Source organism: Calonectris borealis, chromosome 25 (genome assembly GCF_964195595.1).
Source record: "Calonectris borealis chromosome 25, bCalBor7.hap1.2, whole genome shotgun sequence".
Lineage (NCBI taxonomy): Eukaryota > Metazoa > Chordata > Aves > Procellariiformes > Procellariidae > Calonectris > Calonectris borealis.
In genome coordinates, this window is record NC_134336.1 from 1351684 (window position 1) to 1373834 (window position 22151).

Genomic DNA, 22151 nt, shown 5'->3' on the forward strand with positions numbered 1-22151 from the left:
AGGGCTGACCCGGCTGGGGCAGAGCCCCCTGCCCGCGCCCTCGGCTCTGCCCGGCACAGCTGCGGCTCTGGAGCAGCCTGTGCCACGGTTGCGCTGCTGGGTGGGCCGCAGCACGGCTGGACCCATGGCTTGGGCTGCTCCGTCCCTGCACAGCACCTTTGGGGGCAGCCAGGACCAGGGCAGGACCCTGCCCAGCCCCACACCTCCCTGGGGCTGGGGGCTGCCCCAGCAGCCCTGGCACACCCGTCCCTGCGAGGCTGCGGTGCAATGTGCAGGGCTTCGCCGAGCCGAGGCACAGCCCCGCGAGCCCAGGCTGCTCGGCCGGGGTCCGGCATCACCAGCACAGCCTGGGCCAAGGGAGGGCCAGGCCTGATCCTGCCAGACGGCGCAGGGCACAGCCGCGATGGGGCCTGGAGCCGCCCGCCTGCAGCTCTGCTCCCTGCTCCGGGGCGGCTCCGCAGCAGGGCCGAGCGCAGCGTCCCAGGGGAGCGGGATGAACCCCGGCCCCGCGCCCCGCTCAGCGTCGGGACGGGGCTGCCATTGGCTCCGGCGGGGAGCGCTGACCGCCAGCCGCCTCCAAACTATTTCCTGTTGCTGCGGAGTTAATGCTAAACAGACCTTTCTCTCTCTTCCCTCTCTCCAGCCAAAGTGCAGCGGGCTCCTGCTGCCGCTCGCCTTCCCGCCCGCCACCCCGGTGAGTACCAGCCCTGCCGGCCCCCGGGCACCAGCACGGGGCTCAGGGCTGCAGGGCACCACGGGGTGGATGGGACATCCCGAGGGACCCCCAGCACCCTGCGTCCACTCAGCCCCAATGGCCACGGCGGGGGGTTGTGGCTCTTCCCCGTCCCTGCTCGAGGCGCTGGTGGTGTGCACAGGGACACGGGGCTTGGGGATGCGGGGACCAGTGCCTGGGGATGCGGGGTTTGAGGGCGCAGGGCTCTGTGCTTGAGGATGCAGAGCTCAGGCTTGGGGATGCAGCGGTTGAGGATGCAGGGCTGAGTGCCTGGGGACTTGGGGCTGGGTGCTTGGGGACTGGGAGCTTAGTGCTTGGGGACGCAGTGCTCAGGGATGCAGAGCTCGGTGCTTGGGAACGCAGGGCTGAGCGCTCTGGGGCTGTGCCCCCAGGCGCACCCGTATCCCAGGGTGATCCCGCGCTGGTGCTCCTGGGGGTCCAGGGCAGCCCCGGCTCCGGCGGTGGGGACTCAGCACTCTCCTGCCCAGCACACAGCACCCACCAGGGCCCAGCTCCCTCCGCCTGTCCCCGAGCTCACTCACACCCTGTGCCTGCTACAGCCCCGGACCTCCACCCTGCCACGGCCCACGGCTGCGGGCGCCCAGCTCTGGGTGCTGAGCACCCCCGTGGCCCTGGAGCCAGCCCTGCAGTGTCCTCGCAGCAGCCCTGCCACCAGCGGGGCTCTGGGGGTCCCTGGAACCCCATGGTGGGGCTCTGCCCCTCCAGCCCCACAGCGGGGCTGTGCGGCTCCCAGCCGGCCCCCTTGCAGGGGCTGGCAGTGGGTCTGCTCTGTGGGGAGGGCACCAGGACACCCCTCCACTCCTCCCGGGGATGCCGCAGGCCATGTTTCGGGGTGTCCTGCTGCGAGGAGCTGCCCAGCCCCGGGATGTGCAGCGGCCCCGCAGCACTGGACTGTCCGGGGATGGTTCTGCTGATGTGTCACATTTTCTGCATTTCTTTCCTCATTCCTCCCTCCGTGGAGCTGTTTCTGGGAAATGAGCGTGTTCCCTGCCAGGGCTGGGCGCTGCATTGCCTCCCGCCCTGCCCGCTGCCCAGCCCCGCAGCCAGCCCCACGCCTTGGGGGCCTCGGCACCCCACACCAGCATCGCGGGGGCAGCGAGGGGCTGCGGGGACGGGCTGCCGGGGCTGGAGCTCAGCTGCTTGGGGCCACGCAGGTCCCTGGGCAGGAGGCGGTGGGTGCTTGCCCCTGCAGCCCAGCAGAGGCTCAGGCAACCCGTCCCCACAGGGTGTCATGGGGGCGGTGGCATGGGGCATGCATGTCCCCTCCCAGGGCAGGTTCCGTGGGAGCCGTGGCCGGCCCCGCTGGGAGGGCACGGGCAGCTTTTTCTCTTGCCGAGGGGCCAGGCCTGCCCCTCGCCCGTCCTGACCCCCAGCTCAGCAGTGTTCCCTGCTGCCCTGCCGGCCTTTGCACCATGGCCTGGTCCTTGTCCCCGTGCCACGGGGCCCCACAGCAAACAGCCGAGGCTGGAGCTGGTCTGGGAGCAGCACGGGGCGGGGGGGACACTGCTCCGGAGGGGCTGTGGGGGGGGCACACGTGTGTGCACATGGGCACAGGCAGCACCAGCTCCTGCGTGGCCCTGCCGGTGTGGGCAGGCTTGCAGGAGCGTGCTGGGACCCCGGCCCTGTTCGGCAACTAGCCCCCATGGCCTGGCCCTGTGTCCCCTGTCCTGTGCCCATGGCTGGGGCACAGGATGGAAAGCCTGGCCCAGTGCCGCAGATCCGCTTGACGTGGTGTCCTGGAGGAGCCGTATCCGTCCCGGTCCCGCAGGAAGGACGGAGGGGCGGCAGGAGCAGGACAGCTCTGGTCCGGCATCTGATGGGGCTTGGCCCCGGCCGGAGCAGCCCAGACTGGGTACGAGGCCCTGCTCCGGGCACGGTCACATGCAGGAATGGCCCCAGAGGGGCCAGGGGGTTCCGGGGGGCTCCAGGCCCCAGCAGCACCTTGCTCAGCCCCCACGTCCCACAGATGCCGAGCACGTGCCGTCCCCAAAGACACTGAGTGTGACCGGGCGCAGGATGGAGAGCCGCAGGCGGGACATGGAGCTGCTGAGCAACAGCATGGCCGCATATGCACACATCCGAGGTGAGCCCACCCAGAACCAGTGGGGACGTGCCCCAGGGGGACCCCGAGGCCACTGTGGGCCCTGCGGCAGACACGGGCCAGTCCCTCACCCCCTCTGCTCTCCCGGCAGCCAACCCCGAGAGCTTCGGCCTCTACTTCGTGCTGGGCGTCTGCTTCGGGCTGGTGCTGACCCTGTGCCTGCTGGTGCTGCGCCTCTCCTGCCGGACCCCCGTGCGTGCCCCGCCCCGCCCAAGGGACCTCAGTGAGGACGAGGAGGAGGAGGAGGAGGAGGAGGAGGAGGAAGAGGAGGACACTGTTGACCGTGCGGCATCCGAGTCGCTGCTGCCAGTGACCGAGATCCCGCTGGAGAGCCACGGCCCCGGGGACGGAGCGCTGGCCATCAATGTCTTTGCCTCGGCAGAGGAGCTGGAGCGGGCGCAGCGGCTGGAGGAGCGCGAGCGCATCATCCGCGAGATCTGGCGCAACGGGCAGCCCGACATCCTGGGCACCGGCACCGGCACCCTGGGCCGTGTTCACTACTACTGAGCCCCTGCACAGGGGCAGCTGCCCCAGCACGGTGCCCGGCTCCCCCCGGTAGCTCAGGGGCAGCTCGGGAGCTGCCTCGGCCCCGGTCTGGGGCCAGGAGATGCGAGGACGAGGGGGGCTGCTCACTGCCGCTGGGTTGGAGGAGCTGCCCCAGAGCATCTCTGCACCACTGCCAGCGGGACCCCGCTGCCGTGGGCACCCCGGGGGCCAGACTCGCCCCTGCCACTGCGGGACACGATGCACTTTGAGCCATTGGTACGACTGCTGGCACCAGCCGAGCAGCCCCAGACCCTGCGGGGCCAAGGGCGAGGACAGGGCAGACCTTGCTGGGCCCGGCCCCAGCAGGAGGCCCACCCCTGGGCCGCGGTCGGGCTGTACACCCGTGTGAGCTGTGGGGTCCTGCCCCAGAAACATGGTGCTGTTACACACTACCTGCAGCCAGCGTGGTGGGGCCCCGCACGCCGAGGGGGCCCTGCGTGCCGGGGCGGCCAAGGCAGCAGCAGCCGGCACAAGTGGTGCTGGGGGGGCCTGGCCACAGCCGCCTCCCCTGGCCAATTCCCTCCCCCCCGCCCCACTAAAATTAGCCAGGGCCCTTTCCGGCACCGCCCGGCCCTGACCCAGCGCCCTCCCGGCGGGGCCGGGGCGGATGTTCCCGCACTGGGCTCTCAGGGCGGCGGGCGCTCCCCAGGGACGCGGGCTGCTCCCCGCAGGGCTGGGCCGCATCCTGCCCACGCTCCCGGCACCGGCCCAGCCCCACGGGCTGCGGGGGCCTCGCTGCCCCCTTCCCAGCCCCCTCCCCGGCAGCTTTATAAAAATAGCTCCTTCCCAGGCTGGTCCCCAGCGCCATCAGCGCCAGCAGGATCCAGATGTTTTCCAGATGTTCTCCCGGCCCCATGCCAGTGGCTGGAGGCCAGGATGTGCCGGGGCTGGGGCTGGGTTGGGAAACGATGCGGGGGCTGGAGGAGGAGGAGGAGGTGCTGCGGGCCCTGCCTCAGCACCCCAGCCTAGGACGAGGGACACTCGCCCCCCGCCCTGGGACCGGCTGGTGGAGTCTGCAGCCCTGCCCGTGACGGCCGGCACGTCCATGCCCGGCACCTGGGGCTGAGCATCGCAGGCTCCTGCCCTGGGCTCTCCGTGCCTTGGTGGGACCCCCTGCGCCCGGCAGCACCAGGCCAGCCCTGCCCAACCCTGCAGGGACATGGCAGCCCACAGCAGAGCCCCAGGGCTCTGCCCTCGGCAGCACCCACACAGCCCAGCAGCGCTCTGTACCCAAAATAGTTTATTTTAAACAATATCTGTAATGCTGGGGGCCGTTGCGCAGCCTTAGGGCCACACCACACCGCAGGGAGCCGTGCTCGTGCCTGATCAGTGCAGACCTGGGCTGGGGGCACACGGCACAGCACCGGCACAGTACCCGCAGCACCGTGTCCCATCCGCCTGCCCCGCACCCCCGGGGTTGCAGAGGGGTGGGCACTGCGGCCGCAGCCCCCAGCCACGCTAGCAGGGCAGCACCTTCCTCACCCGCTCGATCTCCGCCTGCGGGGAGAGGCTGTGAGCGTTGGGGGGTGGCGGGGACCCTGGCATGGGGGCAACCCCTCGCCCCAGGACTTACCTGCAGCGCCTGGCGCTTGGCCCGCTCCTGGCACATCTCCAGCCGCATGTCCTCCAGGTCCCGTCTGCAACGCACCAGGGATGGCTCAGCCAGGGCCAGACCCGACGGCAAGTGGCCAGGAGCCGCTGGGGACCCCCTGCCACCGCCAGTGCCCTGACACTCCTGTCCCCACTCACAGGTGCTGGACTCGCATCAGGTCCACGAGGATGTGCAGGGACCGGACCTCAGCCTTCAGGTCCTCCAGGGCCAGCCTCTCCTCCGGCCGCGGAGCCGCCAGCACCTCCGTACTCCTTGGCGGACCAGGCGCCTGGCCCACGCCAGGGAGAGGGGCGCAGAGCCCGGTGCGGGGTGGCCCCCGGGGCTGCTCCCCCCCACAGGGACCCCCCACACTTGCCAGGACGAGGCTGGGCGGCCGCTGGCCCGGCACCCGGGGGCGCGTGGCGGTGGGGTGGCTCAGCTTGGCCGTGGTGACCGGCACCACATTGAAGCCATCAGCGTCTGCCAGAAGGAGGGTGTCAGCACCCGGCGTTGGCACAGGGCACGGCCCTGCCATGGCTGCAGTGCCCGGTGCCAGCACCCAGCACCTACCTGGGTCGCCGGCTCTGCCCCACTCCGCGTCGGCCGAGGCGCAGGGCTGGGGGGCGCCGGGCCTGGGGACAGCAGAGGCGGTAAAGCGGCACAGCCGGGCCGTGCTCGGCCCTCCCGGGGGAGACGCCAGCCCTGCTCCGAGGGCCAAGCACGGACATCAGCACGACCCCGGCGCTGGGGGCATCGTGGCGGCCCCAGACACCCCGCCGCAGCTGTGTGTCTTACTTGCTCGCCAGCACAGGGGCCGGTTTGGCCTTGGCAGGGATGGGGGGAGCAGGAGCCATCCTCTTGCTGGGGGGGAGCTTGGCCGGCTCCATCCTCGCTGGTGCCGGGAGCTCTGGGGAGAAGAGGCAGGATGGGGCTGGGGCTGGGGCCGGGGCCGGGACCGGGACCGCGAGCACCACGCGGCACGGCCGGGCGAAAGCAGGGCAGGAAGCACTTCCCGCTGGGGAGCCCCGGCACTGGGCACCTGTCCCAGGCACAGTGCCACCCCCATCCCTCCCTCCTCCCCTCGGCCCCAGCCCAGGGACTCACCCGGGTGCTCCCGCTCCTCGCCCGCTTCGTCCTTCGCTGTCTTACAGGCTGCCGGGAAGCAAAGCTCATCAGGTGCTGGGGGAAGGATCCTCGTTACAGTCCCTCTCCCAGGGACCCCCCTGCCCTGCCAGGACACGGTCTGGAGGGACCACCCCATCCCTGACCCCCCTCATCCCCACACCCTGCTCCCGCCAGGGGCCCCGGCTCAGGGTCGTGTGTGGGGACAGGGATGGGGACATGGGGGTGCAGGGAGGAGGCACCCACAGGCAGGACCGGTGGGAGATGTCGCCCCGCGGTGCTCCTGGGCCCATGGTTCCCGCCAGCACCATCTCCCATGTCTGCCATGGCCAGCAGCGATGCTTGGTGGGACCCGACCAGCCCCATGGTGGCTCTGCCCCACCGCCCCCAGCACCATGTGCCCAGGGCTCTGTCTGCTGGTTCAGGGGCAGCCACCCCTCCCGCCAGCCCTGCACCCAAACCCTGCACCCATCCCTGCACCCATCCCCGCACCCAGCCCTGCTGCGGTCAGCGCTTCCTCTGTGCGCGACAGAGCAGGCAGCTGCAAACCTCCCCCAGAGCGCCAGCACCGCGGCACGGGCAGGATGCCGTCCCACCGCCACCTACGGTGCAGCAGCATCCCTCTGCCACCGAGCCCTGGGGTCCCACCGGAACGAGCACCCAGCAGAGTGGGATATGGGGCACCAGGCCACAGGCATGTGCCCATGGACCACCCTGTCCCCGTGGCGGGCCGGCAGCCCTGATGCCACCTGGTCCCTGCCACTACCAGTACGGCCCTCACCACGGCAGCCTCGCAGGCACCAAAAATGCCAGCAGGTTTTATCCGCCCAGAGGTGGCCACAGCCACAGGGGCCACAGGGACAAGGGGGCCCGACCCTGAGGGCGCAGGGAGCTGCTCTCCAGGCCCTGGGGCTCCATCGCTCCCAGCAGCGTGGGGTCGGTGGTGCACAGAGCTGCCCGGCATCCCGCCAGCCCCTGCTCCTCCTCAGCAGCTCCCCCAGCTCCCGGAGCACCGGCGCAGCCCGGGAGCGGTGTGGCCCCGCACAGGTGCTGCCGCCAGGACAGTGCCCAGGTGCAGGACCCCTGGAGCCGCGGCCGCTCCATCCTACCTGCCGGCACGGGGCTGCCCACAAGACCGTGCCACGCGGTGCCGTGCCAGGCTCCCCCGGCTGCCCCGGCCCCACACCGCGCACGTGACGCCAGAGGAAATCGGCTCCGTACTGGGAAGGAAGTCGAAGCAGAGAGCACCTCGGTGCTGGTCCATGCCGCGTCCCCGCACCCCATGGGGCTCCTCCTGTCTCTCAGCATGGCCGGCCCCCCAGCTGCCCCAACCCACCTCGCACCCGGCCGCGGAGCCGCCTGGCCGTCCTGGCGGGACACCGAGACCCCCAGGGCTGGACGGCTGCCACAGCCCGACTCACCGGACTGTGCATCCCAGGATGGCATCGCCGGCCCCAGCTGTGGGAGAGTGGAGTTGGGTAAGGACGCTGGGACCGCAGGCAGGGACCGCTGGCATAGCACAGCCCCACAGATGCCGGACTTCGGCCTCGCAGAGCCTGGCAGGGCGCAGGGTCCAGCCGCACGAGCCCCGGGGCAGGACGGGCAGGGCAGCTCCAGCGCAGCCCCCACTCACCGTGAGCACCGGCGCTGGCAGGAGCTCCACGAGGTTGCTGGGGAAGAGCCCTCTCCGGTGCTGGCACTGCCCGTCCCACCAGCCCTCGACATCCGTCCGCTGCTGGCAGGGCAGGCGTCAGTGCTGGCGACCAGCCTTGGGGCTGCCCCCGTCCCCACACCCCCTCACCTTGCTGAGGACCCGGACGACATCTCCCTGCCGCAGCAGCAGCTCATCCGGCAGCTCCGGGGTGTAGTCGAACAGGGCCCGGCAGAGCTGCGGCTCCTGGTCTGCGCAGGAAGGGCAGGACAGGGCTCACGGGGTCTGGCTCCTCCCCAGGTCCCCCCAGCACCCCAAGTGAGCCCCTCCATAGCATGGGGACAGGGTGACTCACCCAGCTCTGGTGGCAGGATGGGTGCCGGGCGCTGCGCCGCCGGCTGTGGCTCTGCCTGCGGGAGAGGAGACCCGCTGGGGCATGAAGGTCCCGGCTCCAAGCCAGGGACCAGCCCGGGCAGCTGGGAGAAGGGACAGGGCTGCCCTCCTCCACCGGCACCTCCCGGCTGTGCTGGAGGCTGCCAGCAGGCTTCGGTACAGCCAAATCCCCGCAAGCAGCCGCGCAGGAACCGTGGGACCGCGGCAGGGTGAGCTCAGACATGGTGGGACCAGACCCCCCACGCTCCCGGCAGCTGGCACCCCGGTCTGCTGGCTCAGGGGCGTTCGTGCAGGAGGGCGGCAGAGCTAACACACGGGAGCAGGGCTGCTGGTGCTGCCGCCGCCGGGCACTGACATCTGAGGAGACCCGAGGCTGCAGCCGCAGCGTTATGGGGAAAAACAGAGGCACCTGCTCGCCCTGCGTGGGCTTGGCCTCCTCTGGGCTGAGCCCGTCCGATGCACAGACATCGCTGTGGCCTCTCTCCTGCCGAAACGCTGACTCGCACCCTCTGAACGCTCACGCCTTCACTACAGGCGATTCACTGCCTCCCCTGGCATCGCCGCCCAGAGCCAGAGGGAGTTTGTCCCAACCCTCCTGCTACTGCTGCCCAGTGAGCTCAGCAGCCGCCGGCTGGGGAAGGCGCGTGTGCTCACGGCAGCTCAGAGAGGCTGGTGCACGGCTTGGCTATCGCTCTTAAATGGTGGATGCAGCAGAAGCAGCCAACTCCAGCTGCCACTGCAGAGCATGGAGGGCATTTATGGTTCTGCGACAGCTCCTGCCTCACTCAGACAGCCGGGGAGGTGTCTCACTGCGAGACGAGGAGAGGGTAGAGGAGAGACCCCGAGCTCCCACAGGGCCAGGAGCAGCCCCAGGCCCCCTGCCCCAGTGACAGCACCCAGAAGCAGCCCACGCTGCAGCACAGCCATGCCCAGCGCCAGCGCTAAGGTCTCGGCCCCGTCCGCACGGCGCATCCCTACCTGACACGGCTGCAGGGCCGGCGCAGGCCGCCAATCCAGGGAGCGAAGCACTGAGGCAGGAGTCGCACCCGGCCCTGGATGGCAGCTCAAAGCTGCCCGGGTCCCGCTGTGCGTCTGTCACCTTCGGCGTGGAGGGGAAGTGAAACCTAAACCACAGAGGGGCCGAAACCCACAAACCACAAGTGCGCAGGGCTGGTGGGGTTGTGCCGTTGAAGTCCCTTTGCAGAGCGCAGCAGCCAGAAGCGTCACGAGTGGCCCCAGGGCTCCCCGGCTGGTCCTGGCCAGCGCTTGGTCCAGGCTGACAGCATGAATATTCCTCTAGGCCAAACACGTTTGACTCGGCAATACTGAACCACAGAGCAGGGAGGGGGTCTGAGGATCAGCATCGGGCAGAGGAGGCTGACGGGGCAGCGGAGGTTTCCGTTACGGAGCGGGAAGCGAGCTCTCCCCTGGGTTTGGCCGTTCAGGGCTGGGCGACCTTTGTCTCAAGTTGGCTCAAAGGCCTCAAATTCAAGTGTGAAGGGAAACACGAACCGTTAACCCACATTACTGTCTCAACTGCTATTAGCCAACACCATTAACCAACACCAGCCAGGAATGCTTCTCTGCAGTGCTGGCAGATGCCTAAATTCACCGCGAAGGCTGCACACCCAGCATCCTCCCCCCAGACGTCAGAGCAAGAAGCAATCTTCCTTTGAGGTGACAGCAATGGAAAAGCATTTACTGCCTGGCACCAGCAAATGCAATGGCCAGCTTACTCGGCTGCACTTGACAAGCACTGGGGTTTAGTGCTGGCATAAAACCAGGCTGCCTGGAGCCGCACCTTCAGCGAGAAGTCTGGTTTTAGAGCACGGATGGAGCTGTTCTTCCTGTTCACAGGTGACACAATCCCGACTGGCAGCAGGGCTGGGAAACGTGGCCTGTGGCTGTGTCACTCCCCACCTTCCCCCCATGCAATTACTACTAACACAAAGGGGCTAAAAGGTCTATTAACCGCTTCAAAAACAACAGTTGCTTTTAGCAACTAACTTAGAGAGCACGTCAGGCTCATGGTAAAACAGATACCCACGTGTCGCCTGGTTCTTGCATCTGCAATAACAACTCAAGAAAACTCCACCCTTGCAGTGCCTGGCTCCGACCAGCTCCTGGAGCGGGAACTGCAGGGCTCTGCTCCTGTACGCCGTTGTGTTGCGACGGCTGTTTTTCTACTTGCTTCCAAGCGCAGTGTTCCTCACCTAAGAGCCACATAAAACGGGAACCTCCTGTGCATTGCACCAGGAGAGTAACTGCTTGCAATTCCTGCTTTTTAACAGTGGGGGCAGCCCCACAGGCACCAGGCTGAGCTTCCTCTTTCATGACTGCTGTCTGGTCCCATTTCTCTTCCAGGACCACCGTGTTTTAAAGCCTCCCTGCCCAGCAACTCTTCTGCAGGTCCGCCCTGGGGCTGGCCACAGGCATTCGGTTCTCCTGGCCTCACCAATTAATTCAGAAGACAAGTGTCTGGCAACAGGAGCCCTCGACTCAGAACACAAAACAAAGCAGAGTTACACCTACTACTTATTTTTATTGTATTTTATTTGCATAAACAAACTTCAGGGCTTTGCTAAACAGGAACTGTTCAAGTCAAAACAAACCAAACTCTAGTTGGTGTGTGTGGGGAAACAGCACAGCAATCCTGGGGAAGGGAAGGCAGAGATGGAGAGGAGAGGGAGAGCGGTGTCTTTACAGCACGTGCACAATCGGCGTCGGTGCATGGACGTGCCTCTCCTGCCAAGAAGGCTCACTGACTCAGCCAGAGAACTATTTGCAGACTTCAGAATATTTTTAAGTAGAAGATAAAAAGAAATACATCATAATGGCCGTCCTTAACCAGTACAGGAGGGATTTGCCTTTTGTTTTTATAAAAAGGTTAATAAAAAATATTGAAAAATTCTCATCTCCTTTTATATTTTTAACCTAGAATTCTGAAGTTTCTTAGAAAACTATGTTACTTGGAAAGAGCACTCAAGTTCACAACCAGCTGCAAAGATACACAAAATGCCTACAAGCAGTTTGAGACTCCAGCACACACCAGGCCTAAGTGTACACAAACAGTGGTGAAAAGTAGGGTGTAATTTTTTTTTTTTTAAACCATGCTAATTTTGTTAACTTTCAACATAAAAGGAAAACAATTGTTTTTAAAAGGCCCTAAACTCAACTGTCACATAAAAAAAAGTTTTAAAAAAAATCATAGCAGTTTGGTCCCAACAAGTTAACATTTAGATGTTTATTCACATGCTTCATTGTTTTCTTATTTATAAGAACCAAAAATAGTTTCCAAAATTATCATTTAATTGATGTTACTACATATGTAAAGGCCTAAAATAAGTAGAGTATGAATTTAAAAAAACTGAATACACAATAGGGGAGAAAAATTTGAACTGGCGAGTTAATCCCGACCCTTACTATTTCAAATTATAAAAGAGAAACAAAAATGTCAAGACTACTGGGTTAAGATGGGCGCAAACTGAAATCCACATTGTCTTCAAAGCCTGTTACCAAAAAAATAACCGACCATTCAATAAGGTCACAGACGAGAGAAAATCTAGGATCTCACCCAGTACTTGACCTTATCAGTCCAGAAGGGAAGTCTTTGGGAAGATACACTCCACGAGTGGATCCAAACATAAATGATTTATCAGTTCTAGTCCACACTTAGGAGGCTGAACTCTGGAAATGCAGTTAACTTCGGGATTGTTTCAGAGCTCCTCTCTGGGGCTCTGCTCAGCACTTCAGGATCGCCCTGACAACCTCCAGCACTAGCACTGTGCTGAACCCCTTCCCTCCTGCCAGGGCTCTCGGAAACACACAGACACTGCGGCTATTCAGCCGTCGTCTGTAAGGTGTCCTTTTCCTCTCTGTTTTCTGTTCCGCTTTCGTCGTCTTCGATTTCTCCTTCTTCTCCACTGAATTTGTCATGAGCCCACTTGGGGCTGGTGCTTGACTTTCGGAACATGAAGCGACCTCTTCCTCGGGGGAAAGCACCCCGACCACGGCCTCTGTTCACCCACTTGTCCGCACCTTCGCCCTCCCGGTCATCGTGCTGCACAGGAGGAAGCCAATGACATCAGTTGAAACAGACTGACTACTCAACGTAAGAGCAGAAAAACTCTGCCTTGTGATACGCAACCCTGCAGCATGAACCAGATTGCCATGGTTATGCCACAGCGAATACTGCCATCTAAAGAGAAATACTGGCTTGTTTGCGGGAAGAAAAACAGCAGATGAAGGCAAGAATGCACAATCGCTACACGGGCTCTTTGTGCACGGCAAGCTGTCCTTGCTGACAGGAAGGTCTCTAGAGAACATTTAGGAGAGGGCAGGAGATGGGTGTCTAGGCCTGGAGTACCACCGCTGGTTCTGCAACTCCATGATTTAGATATTCTACACATTCCCCCTTTATCTTCTCGTCAATCAAACCACTTCAGCAGCTTCAGCCCTTATTGCTGGGTACTCAGGGAGTTTAATAACACGTGCCGCTTTCAGGAATGTGGATGCAGTTGGTACAAGCTGACATGGACCATGTCACTGAGCTCAAATTGATCCATTTCTGTACATTTCTGTACATTTCTGTACATTTCTGTACATTTCTGTACATTTCTGTACATTTCTGTACATTTCTGTACATTTCTGTACATTTCTGTACATTTCTGCAGTGTAAAGACTGGATACCCCCCAAAAATTACAATTCTGCCTTCAACAAGATCAGAGAAAAATGCAGTAATAAAACCAAGGCTTTCTTGTTTGAGGTACAAGACTGAAATACTGCATTATTTAATGAAAAGATTAGGGATCTCAAGTACCCCAAATCAGGAAGAGAAAAAAAAGAGTTACTGTCTGTTTAAAACTGCCCCTTTTTCAAAGAACACAGTCAGACAGGATTCTCCTAGATTAATGCCTGTTAGTATAGTAGACTGCTATCACCAGAAATAAAAAGGTACAGTACTAACCCATTCAGGAAGCTGGACACTCTATGGGGATAGAAGAACCAAGAAATGTAGGCCATCTGCACCACAGACTAACAGATTTAAGCTGCATTTTCCACAATACTGTGAAACATGTGCTCTTTAACTGGCCTTTAAGATTTCACTTAATGGCAAACCACTCTACAATGAACAGAAACAAGTTCTCTTTAGCTATGAGCCAGAAGCTTCTTGTGAAGAAGTGTCACATGAAGCCTTAACCTGGTGGATTAGATAGTTTAATGACAGCTGGCACTTTCACCTCTAAAGCATTTAAGACCAGATATACCTGGAGTGTATATACAGGTTTCAGTACTTCAGACACATACCAAGTAGTACTTCTTGCTCTTAGGTGTGTACTCTGGATCCCACTCCTCATCTCTGTTTCGCTTCTGGAAGTCGTTGTTGCCACCGCTGTTGCTGTTATTGTTGCCTGAAAAGTTGCCTCTGCCCCATCCTCTCCCTCTTGCTCTGAACTGCTGCAACAGCAAAACATGGAAGAAAAATAAAATGGTTGCGGTGGCAGTGCCCTCCCACCCCCAGACAGCTTCCAGGGCTACCAAGAGATACAACATCACTTCTCTAACCATCCAACCTTTAACCTATCGTGAAAATAAGAGTACATTTTAGGGTTTCTAGCTCATCTCATCACACGGTGCATCACAGTTTCTATAAAGCTGTTTAAGATCATGCAGAGGCATTTCCAGAGCATCCAAGAGAAAGCATCTGACAAATACGATATGCACGTAAGACATCTATGTAGCTAAGGCATAAGAATTGCAAACAATAAGTGTGGTTATGACCAGATGAGTCACTTTGGTAGCCTAACCCAAACTGACTGATGCACATCATGCTGCCCATCGGGGTTGCTCCGCAATTGCTAAGGCACAAAAGCTTCCAGGCTTCTGCTCCATACATCTTGAGTTCGGCTGCCCAGACTATACTCTCAGCACCCTGGTTTGTGCTCCAGACCTGGAGCGATCATATTCTGGCTCATCATCCAGAACCAGACAACGTCTTCGGGGTTTCTCATTTATGGTCTGCTTTAACTGTGAAAGAGCAATACACAATGGCCACTTTTTGACCACTTTGGGAATTGATACTTGGGGCAGGGGGGGTGGAGAACACTTACAAAGGTCCCTCTAGCTCTTCCTCTCTCATTTGGACCAGTGAATTCTTTAGTCCCAAGTCGGGACTTGTCAAATCCTGTGGTGCTTTCCTCTCTCTCCTCAGTCTCCTCAGGATATTCCTCCGCTTTGACTGAATGAGAGGACCGCGAAGACGACGAACTGGATCTGGATCTCTCACGTACCCTTCGGTGTTTCCTGTTTCAGGGATAGGAAACAGAGGTGAGGGGGACACCAACAGGTTAATAATTCAGTCATGACTTATTTGCTACAGAACCATTTCTTTATCACTCCCCTATCAATGCAATGCTCTCCTTTTCCTCCTAGGAAAAGGAAAAGCCAGAGTAAGAGCTCTGGATCAGCTACAACACACAGATTTAACACAGGTCCCAAGTCTCCTCCAGAAAGAATTTATTGCTTCTTTCTAAGGTGTTTACACCACCTACTATGAGATAAGCATGCATCTACAGAGTTTTAGTCAAACAAAAATTAACCTAATAGAAAAGGGTTAAATTAACATTAAAGCAAAATTATTTAAACATGGCTGTTCTCTATAACACAACAGGAACAAGAAGGAAAAATGACTCACCCATTCTGACACATGGAGCCTTCTCATTTACCTTTAATAATTATTTAGTGTTTCAGATAGATATAATGATATCAAGAAGACACGCAGAGGAATAATTCACGCCACTGCAGGAGTTTATGTCAAAAGGTGTACAACTGTATGTACATGATGTCGTCTCCAACCTTAATAGCAGAAATATGAAAGGCAGAAGGAAATGGCTATTAGGTTTCCTACATACTTTTTCTTTGAGCCTTTGTGACTTTTCTCCGTTTTCTCAGTTGATCTTTCCCTTGAGTGACTTGAATCTCTTGAGTCCACCGATTCTCTGGATTTATCGCGTTTAAGATCTCTTTCCTTATGTTTTTTACGGCGTTCAATATCAAGGCGCAGGTCAACAGGGTCGTCCTTATATTTCCCTTCAGCCTACAAATGCAGGGAAGAGGGCAAAGTTTAATACAAAGGTTTACAGTGCACTATTATTTTCAGCACCATTACTTTGCTATTGCTTGCACAGACTTCTGGAGAACAGGAGTTTATCTGAATACTAATCAATAATCCTTTTTAAGATGTAAAATAATGCACTATTAAAATAAGTTTTTATTTGTCAGACTTCAATTTTCTGCTACTTAAGATCACTGCTTTTTAACTTTTATTCTCCTCTTTTAAACAGCATTAGAATAGCCTGGTAATAGGGGAGGGAGAAACAGAAGCTGACATTTATTGTACACCACAGCCAGTAAGAGATGAGAACAACTCGGAAATTCAATCCAACTGATTATGTATCAGAACTACAGCATGTCAAAACGTCTAACAGCCCGTGGATGTTTGTCACTGAACAGCAGCATGCTCGCTATCCTGCTGACAGACATCATCTGGGTGGAAGGAATTTTAATCACCAGGTTTGGAAACAGTACTTAAGCAGAAGCAAAAGCTGTTTGCTGCTTGGAGATACCTAAGATAGTGATTACTGATCAAAGCGGTAAGAGATGGAGGCCACTGAAATGCAGCAACCAAGCGCATCTGGGAGAATGCCAACATCCCACTGATACGTAGCCTTTAATACGTCTGTCAAGAAGATTTACTCTGTGGTAGACATCACCTATAGCGCTCCTTCCCCCTAGACTGGAAGGCACCATGTGAAAGATGCCAAGAAGTCACCACAGACGGAAGTATGCGTTTCTCCACATAATCCTAGCAAGTCTACTAATGCAAGCTACCCCAGTGTTCCACAAAGCAAAAACCAACCAGTGCACGAAAAACACTCAACAACTACTTTTTTTTTTTTTTACATTGTTAATTTAAAAAATCTGGTAATGCTTGCTTTGAGTTCTATTTAAATTGCTGCTTAAATAATGGATTAAGATAGTTTCTTTGGAAAATGAGAAGTTGTGTTACCTGCATATACTTTAAGACCAGCGGTACCTGGATGAGATTCTGCTGACTGCACATACAGGAGCAGCAAATTGACAGTGGCTGTGGTTCTGACAAACATTTAACTGAGTACGACTGCGGGAAGCCTGTACATGATGTTGCTAGCAACAACATACAGCCTCCATGGCTGTGCTCAGCGACTGCTACTTCATTTACACAATACTAATCTTGGGAACTGTAGGACTTGATATGCAACATACATCATATTAATCGTCTTGAATTAAATACAAAAGGATTAGTAATTCTCTAGCTATTAAATTTTTTACTTACATGAGTTTCTAAACACTTTTTTGTTTAAATAAATATGTCAAATAACGCAGGAGTGAGAGCAGGCGTTTTGTTTTGGTATTTTGCTCTTCTACTTTCCCCAGGCAAAGAGCTTTAATTTCTACTCTGAGAATAAAACTGCTCCCAACACGATGGATGACAGATAAGTGACAAAATCAGCAGCAGCTCCCTTATGTGGTACAGCAAACACCTATTTGGGTTTGTGAGGGCACGTCTGTTTCACGGAAGGCTGGCGAGCTGTTTGGAAACCACGTTTATAATACACTCTGCCAAGCTGATGCTCAGAGTTCAGGCCCATCAAATCCATCTCACCATCGTCCATGTCAAGCCACAAGTGTGTTTGGAAAAAATCGAAAACAAATATGAAACAAGTAAGGTTTCAGCAGGACTGTTTAAAATCTCTTCAACGTTCAACGTAAATATGTATGAAGGTGAATAAACAAAGGTTAAAATCCCAAACATTTTACGTTAAGCCATTTTTATGATTGTTTACAGTGAGTGCAATGGCTTAACATTATCTACTCAGAAAAGCTAATACACTAAATTCCAAATGGTCTGGATCTACCAAAACAAGTGCTGAATGTTAAAGTAACAGCAATCAACAGAAATGGTACAGTAAGTTGTTAGAACAAAATTTATAATCTGCTTAATAGTGTATTTGGTTTAGATAAGTATTTAGTTTTACTTTCCTCTTTTTGACATGCATGTCTTTTTGAAAACATGGTTGGAAATATTGCATGTATACAATTGATTTAATAATACTTACAAGCAGAAAAATATCACAAAAAGTCTCTTCTCTCATCATGGGCACTTGTTCCAAAAATCCTCTCTTTTTTCTCAAGCTCACCTCAATTGACTTTGGGGTCATTTACCATAGTCTAACCACTTCACAAAGGTTGTTGATACATTTTTAATAAAAATTAACCCTTTGTAGTTCATTTTTAGAATTATGCCCATCCTTAAAAGAAAAACACAAACTTAAGTAGAGAGTAATTTAAACAAAAACATCACTGTTAAGTTCATGCCCAATGCACTCATTTTGTTGAATTAAACTAATCAGAGTAACAGTTCACCTTGAAGCCAGGATCTCTGGAACTTTTCGTTTCCTCTTGAGAGAATCCATGTTTTCTAAAAGTACTGGGAGATATATCTATCCTCCTAAAAGTAGAGAAAGTACACAGATATAATCTTGCTCCCAAGAAGAATCTGAAGTTTTTAGATTAAATGTCATTTAAAGCAGACCAAGATTTCCAAAGGTACTTAAAACTCCTCATATTTTTCCATTTTGTTGCTGAAGCTAGTTATATACTTTAATTATGCTGGAATTATTCCAGAGTTTAAGAGAACGAAATCTGAAATACCCCTGGAACGTTAGACAGTGCCCAATGGCACTAACCTGTGGATTTCAGGGCTCTTTTTGTTTTTAGCTGCATCTTGTTCCATTCCTTTCTTTAGATATTTGGTAAAGCGTTCATTCAGTGTCATTCCTGAAGACCCAAAGTGATGCTCTGTTGGGGGTTTGAATAAACAATGCCAAAATATTAATACTGGTTTTGTAAAAAGACAAAGCACATCAGTCCTACAGCTTGGTCAAATTCAGATGCAGGACACGTGAAGCACACTGGTGATGAGGTTTAACTAATGCTGCTGACAAATTTCAGTTTCAATCTCAAAATTAACAATTTATTCAAGTGAGTCTCAAATTCACTAGAACACGCAAATTCTAAGTCATCGTCTCTGTGAATATTGCTCAGGTAAAAACCAGAATGCCTCTTCTGCCTTTCCAGAAGTCGTCATTTATGTAAATAAAGATGACTAATGATTGGGCTGCTATTCTCATCTATGGCATATCTGCTGGAAAACAATTCTTTCAGCATTAACTAGAGTGCATGAAACTCACTTATTTGGGCAAGGGAGGATGAACCTTCATCTGAGGATACATGGACCTCTGACCTACCTCTTACATGATGGACTATAGTCACTATATGCTGAGCAAACAGTTCAGAAGGACTTCGCTGAGACTGAGCAGACTGAATATGATGGAAAATCGAACGAAATTCTTGCTCTTTTTTGTTGCTGTGCACAAGGTCACGACACAGCTTGCGTTCCTGAGCCAATATGCCACTTGGGCTAGAAAAAGAACAGATCACATGAAATAGAAGAACAGGGTAAAGGGATGCAGTTTAAGATGATTAATGTTTCAGAAGTTGGAAGCTGGCAGCATTTTGTATGTAGTATTATGAAGACACCTAAGAACATCCAATAGCATGAGCAGGACGCTTATTTAAACATCTCTAAAATACACTGATCTAGGTTACTGCAATAATTCAGGTCACTTGTGTCGTGGTTTAACCTGGCAGGCAGCCAAATACCACGCAGCCGCTCACTCACTCCCCTTGCCCCCCCAGTGGGACGGGGAGAGAATCAGAAGGGTAAGAGTGAGAAAAACTCATGGGTTGAGATAAAGACAGTTTAATAGAACAGAAAAGGGAAAATAATGATAATAAATAATGATAGAATATACAAGATGAGTGATGCACAATGCAATTGCTCACCACCCGTGCTGACCGATAACCAAGTAGCGATCGGTACTTCCTGGATCACGCCTACCGTGCATATACTGAGCATGACGTCACATGGTATGGAATACCCCATTGGCCAGCTGGGCTGGCTGTCCTGATTATGTTCCCTCCCATCTTGTGTACCTAGCTCAGTCAGTAGGCACGGGAGCTGTCCTTGGACTAGGAGGGCACTTAGCAACAACTGAAAACATCAGTGTGTTATCAACATTCTCCTCATACTGAATCCAAAACACAGCACTAGGAAGAAATTTAACCCTATCCCAGCTGAAACCGGGACAACTTCTTATTCTGTATTTGGAGGGCTGTGCAGGTGTTAAACCCTGACATCCTGTGAAACACAAGCCCATTCTTGCACCACTAGCTGGCTGTGATCTTTTGCTACTGTTCCCAAATTCTAGATTAACCTCTAACATCCCACAGAGCATGTTAACACTTACTGGCTACTGCTGTACAAATGTATTTTCTGGAGTAACTTTTTACTGTCTTAAAATTTCTTGAAGTAATGCTGAAGTGGCTCTCAGAGCTTCCTAGAGTTTCAGTAATGCTATGTTGAGAATGAGAGTAGTTAAACACACTCCAGAGAATCAAATGTCATTTAAGCGGCACTGTAACTAAACTTCTAGCAGCAAGAAGCCATTGAGTACCTAACTCTTCCCAGAGCCCGGTGTAGTATGGAACCTGATGCAGAAGCATTTACGTTCTGAACAAATCTTATATCTAGACGCAGAAAAGATTAGGAAAAGTTGTTTAACCTTCACGCTATACTTTCAACATGTGCAAACTGGTAACGTAACCCCTTGAACCTCCCACCACAAAAAAAGGGTCACACAAGTATTACAATGCCAGAAAAAAATTAATCTCTCTCTCCAACAAATGCAAATTGTGATGCAGTATTATTTACCCCTCCTCACACTGGGCAAGCATATGAGGATCTCAGGAAGAGAAACAGGAAAGAAATCACTATTTAGACTTCTCAAAAAATAGCAAATACTTACCGTGCAAGATCTTCATCAAAGGAATCCATTCGAATATTGACCTGGGCCTCACGAGTAATGGAAAAGGAGGATTTGCCAGGAGCTAGCCCCTCTACTTTGGTGCCTGGTTTCTCCTTTACCTCAGAAGCCTTCCTTGGTGGGGGGGAAGAACTTTTTTCCTGGCTTGATTTGTAAGTGGTCACTCTAAAATTCTTTTCAGGAACAAACCCCCTGTGACCTGGTTCAGCTCTCTTGGATGCTGGTCTCTCTTCTTTTTTGGATCTTTCAGAATAGCCTTCCTCCTCCATTTCATCAGGTTTCCTTTGCTTCTCTTTTCCAGGTGGCAAGAACACCACGCCTTCCCATTTTCCTGGTCTATCTTCTTCTTGACTTTTACTTGAAGTTGCTACGACTTTAGACATAAATTTAGGCTCATCATCAAATTCTGAATCTTTTCGGCCCTTTGCCTTGTCTTTCTTTTCCTGCTCATCTGTTTCCTCTTTGCCATAATGACTTTCCTTGTGGAACTCTGGGACCTTTAGCTTGTCAAAGTCATCCCGGAACTTGTAGCGCTTGGGTGACTGGCTGCCGCGGTACCCCTTCTCGGAGTCGGCTTTGGATGCATAGGAGTCAGATTTTGCCTTCCCATCTGTTGATCCCAACTCAGAGAAATTCCCTTTTTCTTTATTTTTTTCTTTGTCAACATTTGTTACTTTCTGTTCTTTGTCTTTCCCATTCTCAGTCTTCTGCTCTTCCAGATACCTGTTCATAAAACAGACATTACAGTAGCTCTCTTATTAAAAATCAAAGAGGTTAATACTTCAGTTGAAAGCAGTCAAATTTTAGAGAACACCAAGCTATGCATGTACAGAAAGCTGTCTCTAGGCCCTAAAATAGTTAAAATGTAAAGCAGATTACTCAGCCTGGATTTAGACTTTTAGTTCTCAATAAATTCAGCAAATGTAGAAGAAAATGGATATGCAGAACAGATGAGATGAGGCTTAAGAACAAATAAAAAACAGCTTACCCACAGATTCATTTTAAGGAAAATAGTAACATCTTACCCAATCAGTTTATTTACTTACAAACCTGGTTCAGGAGAACAACACATCAAAACTTTCAAACTGGGCTGTTCTGCTTTAAACAACACACTGGAAATAAAAGCCTCAAAAGCTACTTCAAATTTTGGATGCAAGTTTCATAGGTAAGCTAAATATTTCATGACAGACTGTAAATACAAATAAAAGCAAAAAGGTTAACAGAGGAGAATATTTATTTTGCCGGGAGAAGACAAAACACTTCTAGCAAGAACAACAACTTAGCTAGTTTAAAGCATCAGAACTATGTTTTAAAGCATTCATTAAGCAAAACCCCAGCTTTGAGGAAACAGCAGTAAAGCCCAAGGACATTAGTTCAGTGCTTTCGAAAGCCCAAACAAGAGTTACGGCCTTTTTTTTTTTTTTTAATTTCAGACATCCTTGATATAGCATCAGTTCAAAATAACTTTAGAAATAATAAAGAAAAGATTTAAAAGCACTTGTGAATGCTACTGTATCGTTTAAAATAAAGTGTCACCTTCAAGGCACAAATCTGCAGTGAACTAACCAAGCAAACAGAAACATGGTAAGTTGATGCCTTCTGTAAAGAAGGATGTCTTCATTTTAGTGATGGTCTTGGTGCTTTAGTTTCTCATACTACCCACAAACACAGGCACAAGCACTGCAGCTACACCTGCCTTACGCTGCTTGCAGGACATGCAGTAAGATTCAATTAAATTTTGCTAATTTATAATATCTAATGCAATTCAAGAATTCACAAAAAAATGTCTTTAACTGAAAAGTAAATAACTTAGAAATGCAAGCTTCCAGTGTGCACTGTTAGGTTGCTAGAAGATCTCATCGGGCACATCCTCACTTCAAGCGTTCACGAGCTATGAACATTTTTGCAGGGAACTTACGCAATCTTCAGAACTATCCAAGTCAGAAAACTAACTCCAACTTCCTCAACACAGGGCTAGATCTGTATTTTTTTCTATAATTTAGAC

The 22151-nt window shown here is 53.9% G+C and overlaps 3 protein-coding genes across 6 annotated transcripts in view; 1 reads left to right on the forward strand and 2 right to left on the reverse strand.

Annotated features, from left to right (window-relative positions):
• The first annotated feature begins 581 nt into the window (after positions 1-581).
• On the forward strand, positions 582-3741 carry EVA1B (eva-1 homolog B). The gene is made up of 3 exons (XM_075173352.1): positions 582-694; positions 2721-2837; positions 2947-3741. Exons 2-3 carry the CDS (start codon positions 2771-2773, stop codon positions 3360-3362), a joined length of 483 nt encoding a protein of 160 aa, XP_075029453.1. The 5' UTR covers positions 582-694; positions 2721-2770; the 3' UTR covers positions 3363-3741.
• Positions 3742-4629: 888 nt separating this feature from the next.
• On the reverse strand, positions 4630-8381 carry SH3D21 (SH3 domain containing 21). The gene is made up of 11 exons (XM_075173869.1): positions 8280-8381; positions 8121-8175; positions 7916-8016; positions 7748-7846; positions 7536-7572; positions 6097-6144; positions 5788-5899; positions 5563-5624; positions 5151-5472; positions 4975-5038; positions 4630-4898 (listed from the first exon to the last, which is right to left on the reverse strand). The coding sequence occupies exons 1-11, from the start codon at positions 8379-8381 to the stop codon at positions 4860-4862; spliced, it is 1041 nt and encodes a 346-aa protein (XP_075029970.1). The 3' UTR covers positions 4630-4859.
• Positions 8382-10697: 2316 nt separating this feature from the next.
• Positions 10698-22151, reverse strand: part of THRAP3 (thyroid hormone receptor associated protein 3) — a 34925-nt gene continuing 23471 nt past the window's right edge. For 2 of the 4 annotated variants that reach the window (XM_075173930.1, XM_075173931.1), the window contains 8 exons: positions 20129-20869; positions 18509-18681; positions 17948-18059; positions 17625-17709; positions 15071-15255; positions 14270-14462; positions 13467-13613; positions 10698-12218 (listed from right to left, as the gene is read on the reverse strand). In XM_075173930.1, coding sequence (XP_075030031.1) covers positions 11997-12218; positions 13467-13613; positions 14270-14462; positions 15071-15255; positions 17625-17709; positions 17948-18059; positions 18509-18681; positions 20129-20869 — 1858 coding nt within the window. In that variant the 3' untranslated portion in view covers positions 10698-11996. Of the gene's footprint in view, positions 12219-13466; positions 13617-14269; positions 14463-15070; positions 15256-17624; positions 17710-17947; positions 18060-18508; positions 18682-20128; positions 20870-22151 lie in introns of all 4 variants that reach the window. The other 2 variants (XM_075173928.1, XM_075173929.1) reach the window with 1 other exon arrangement.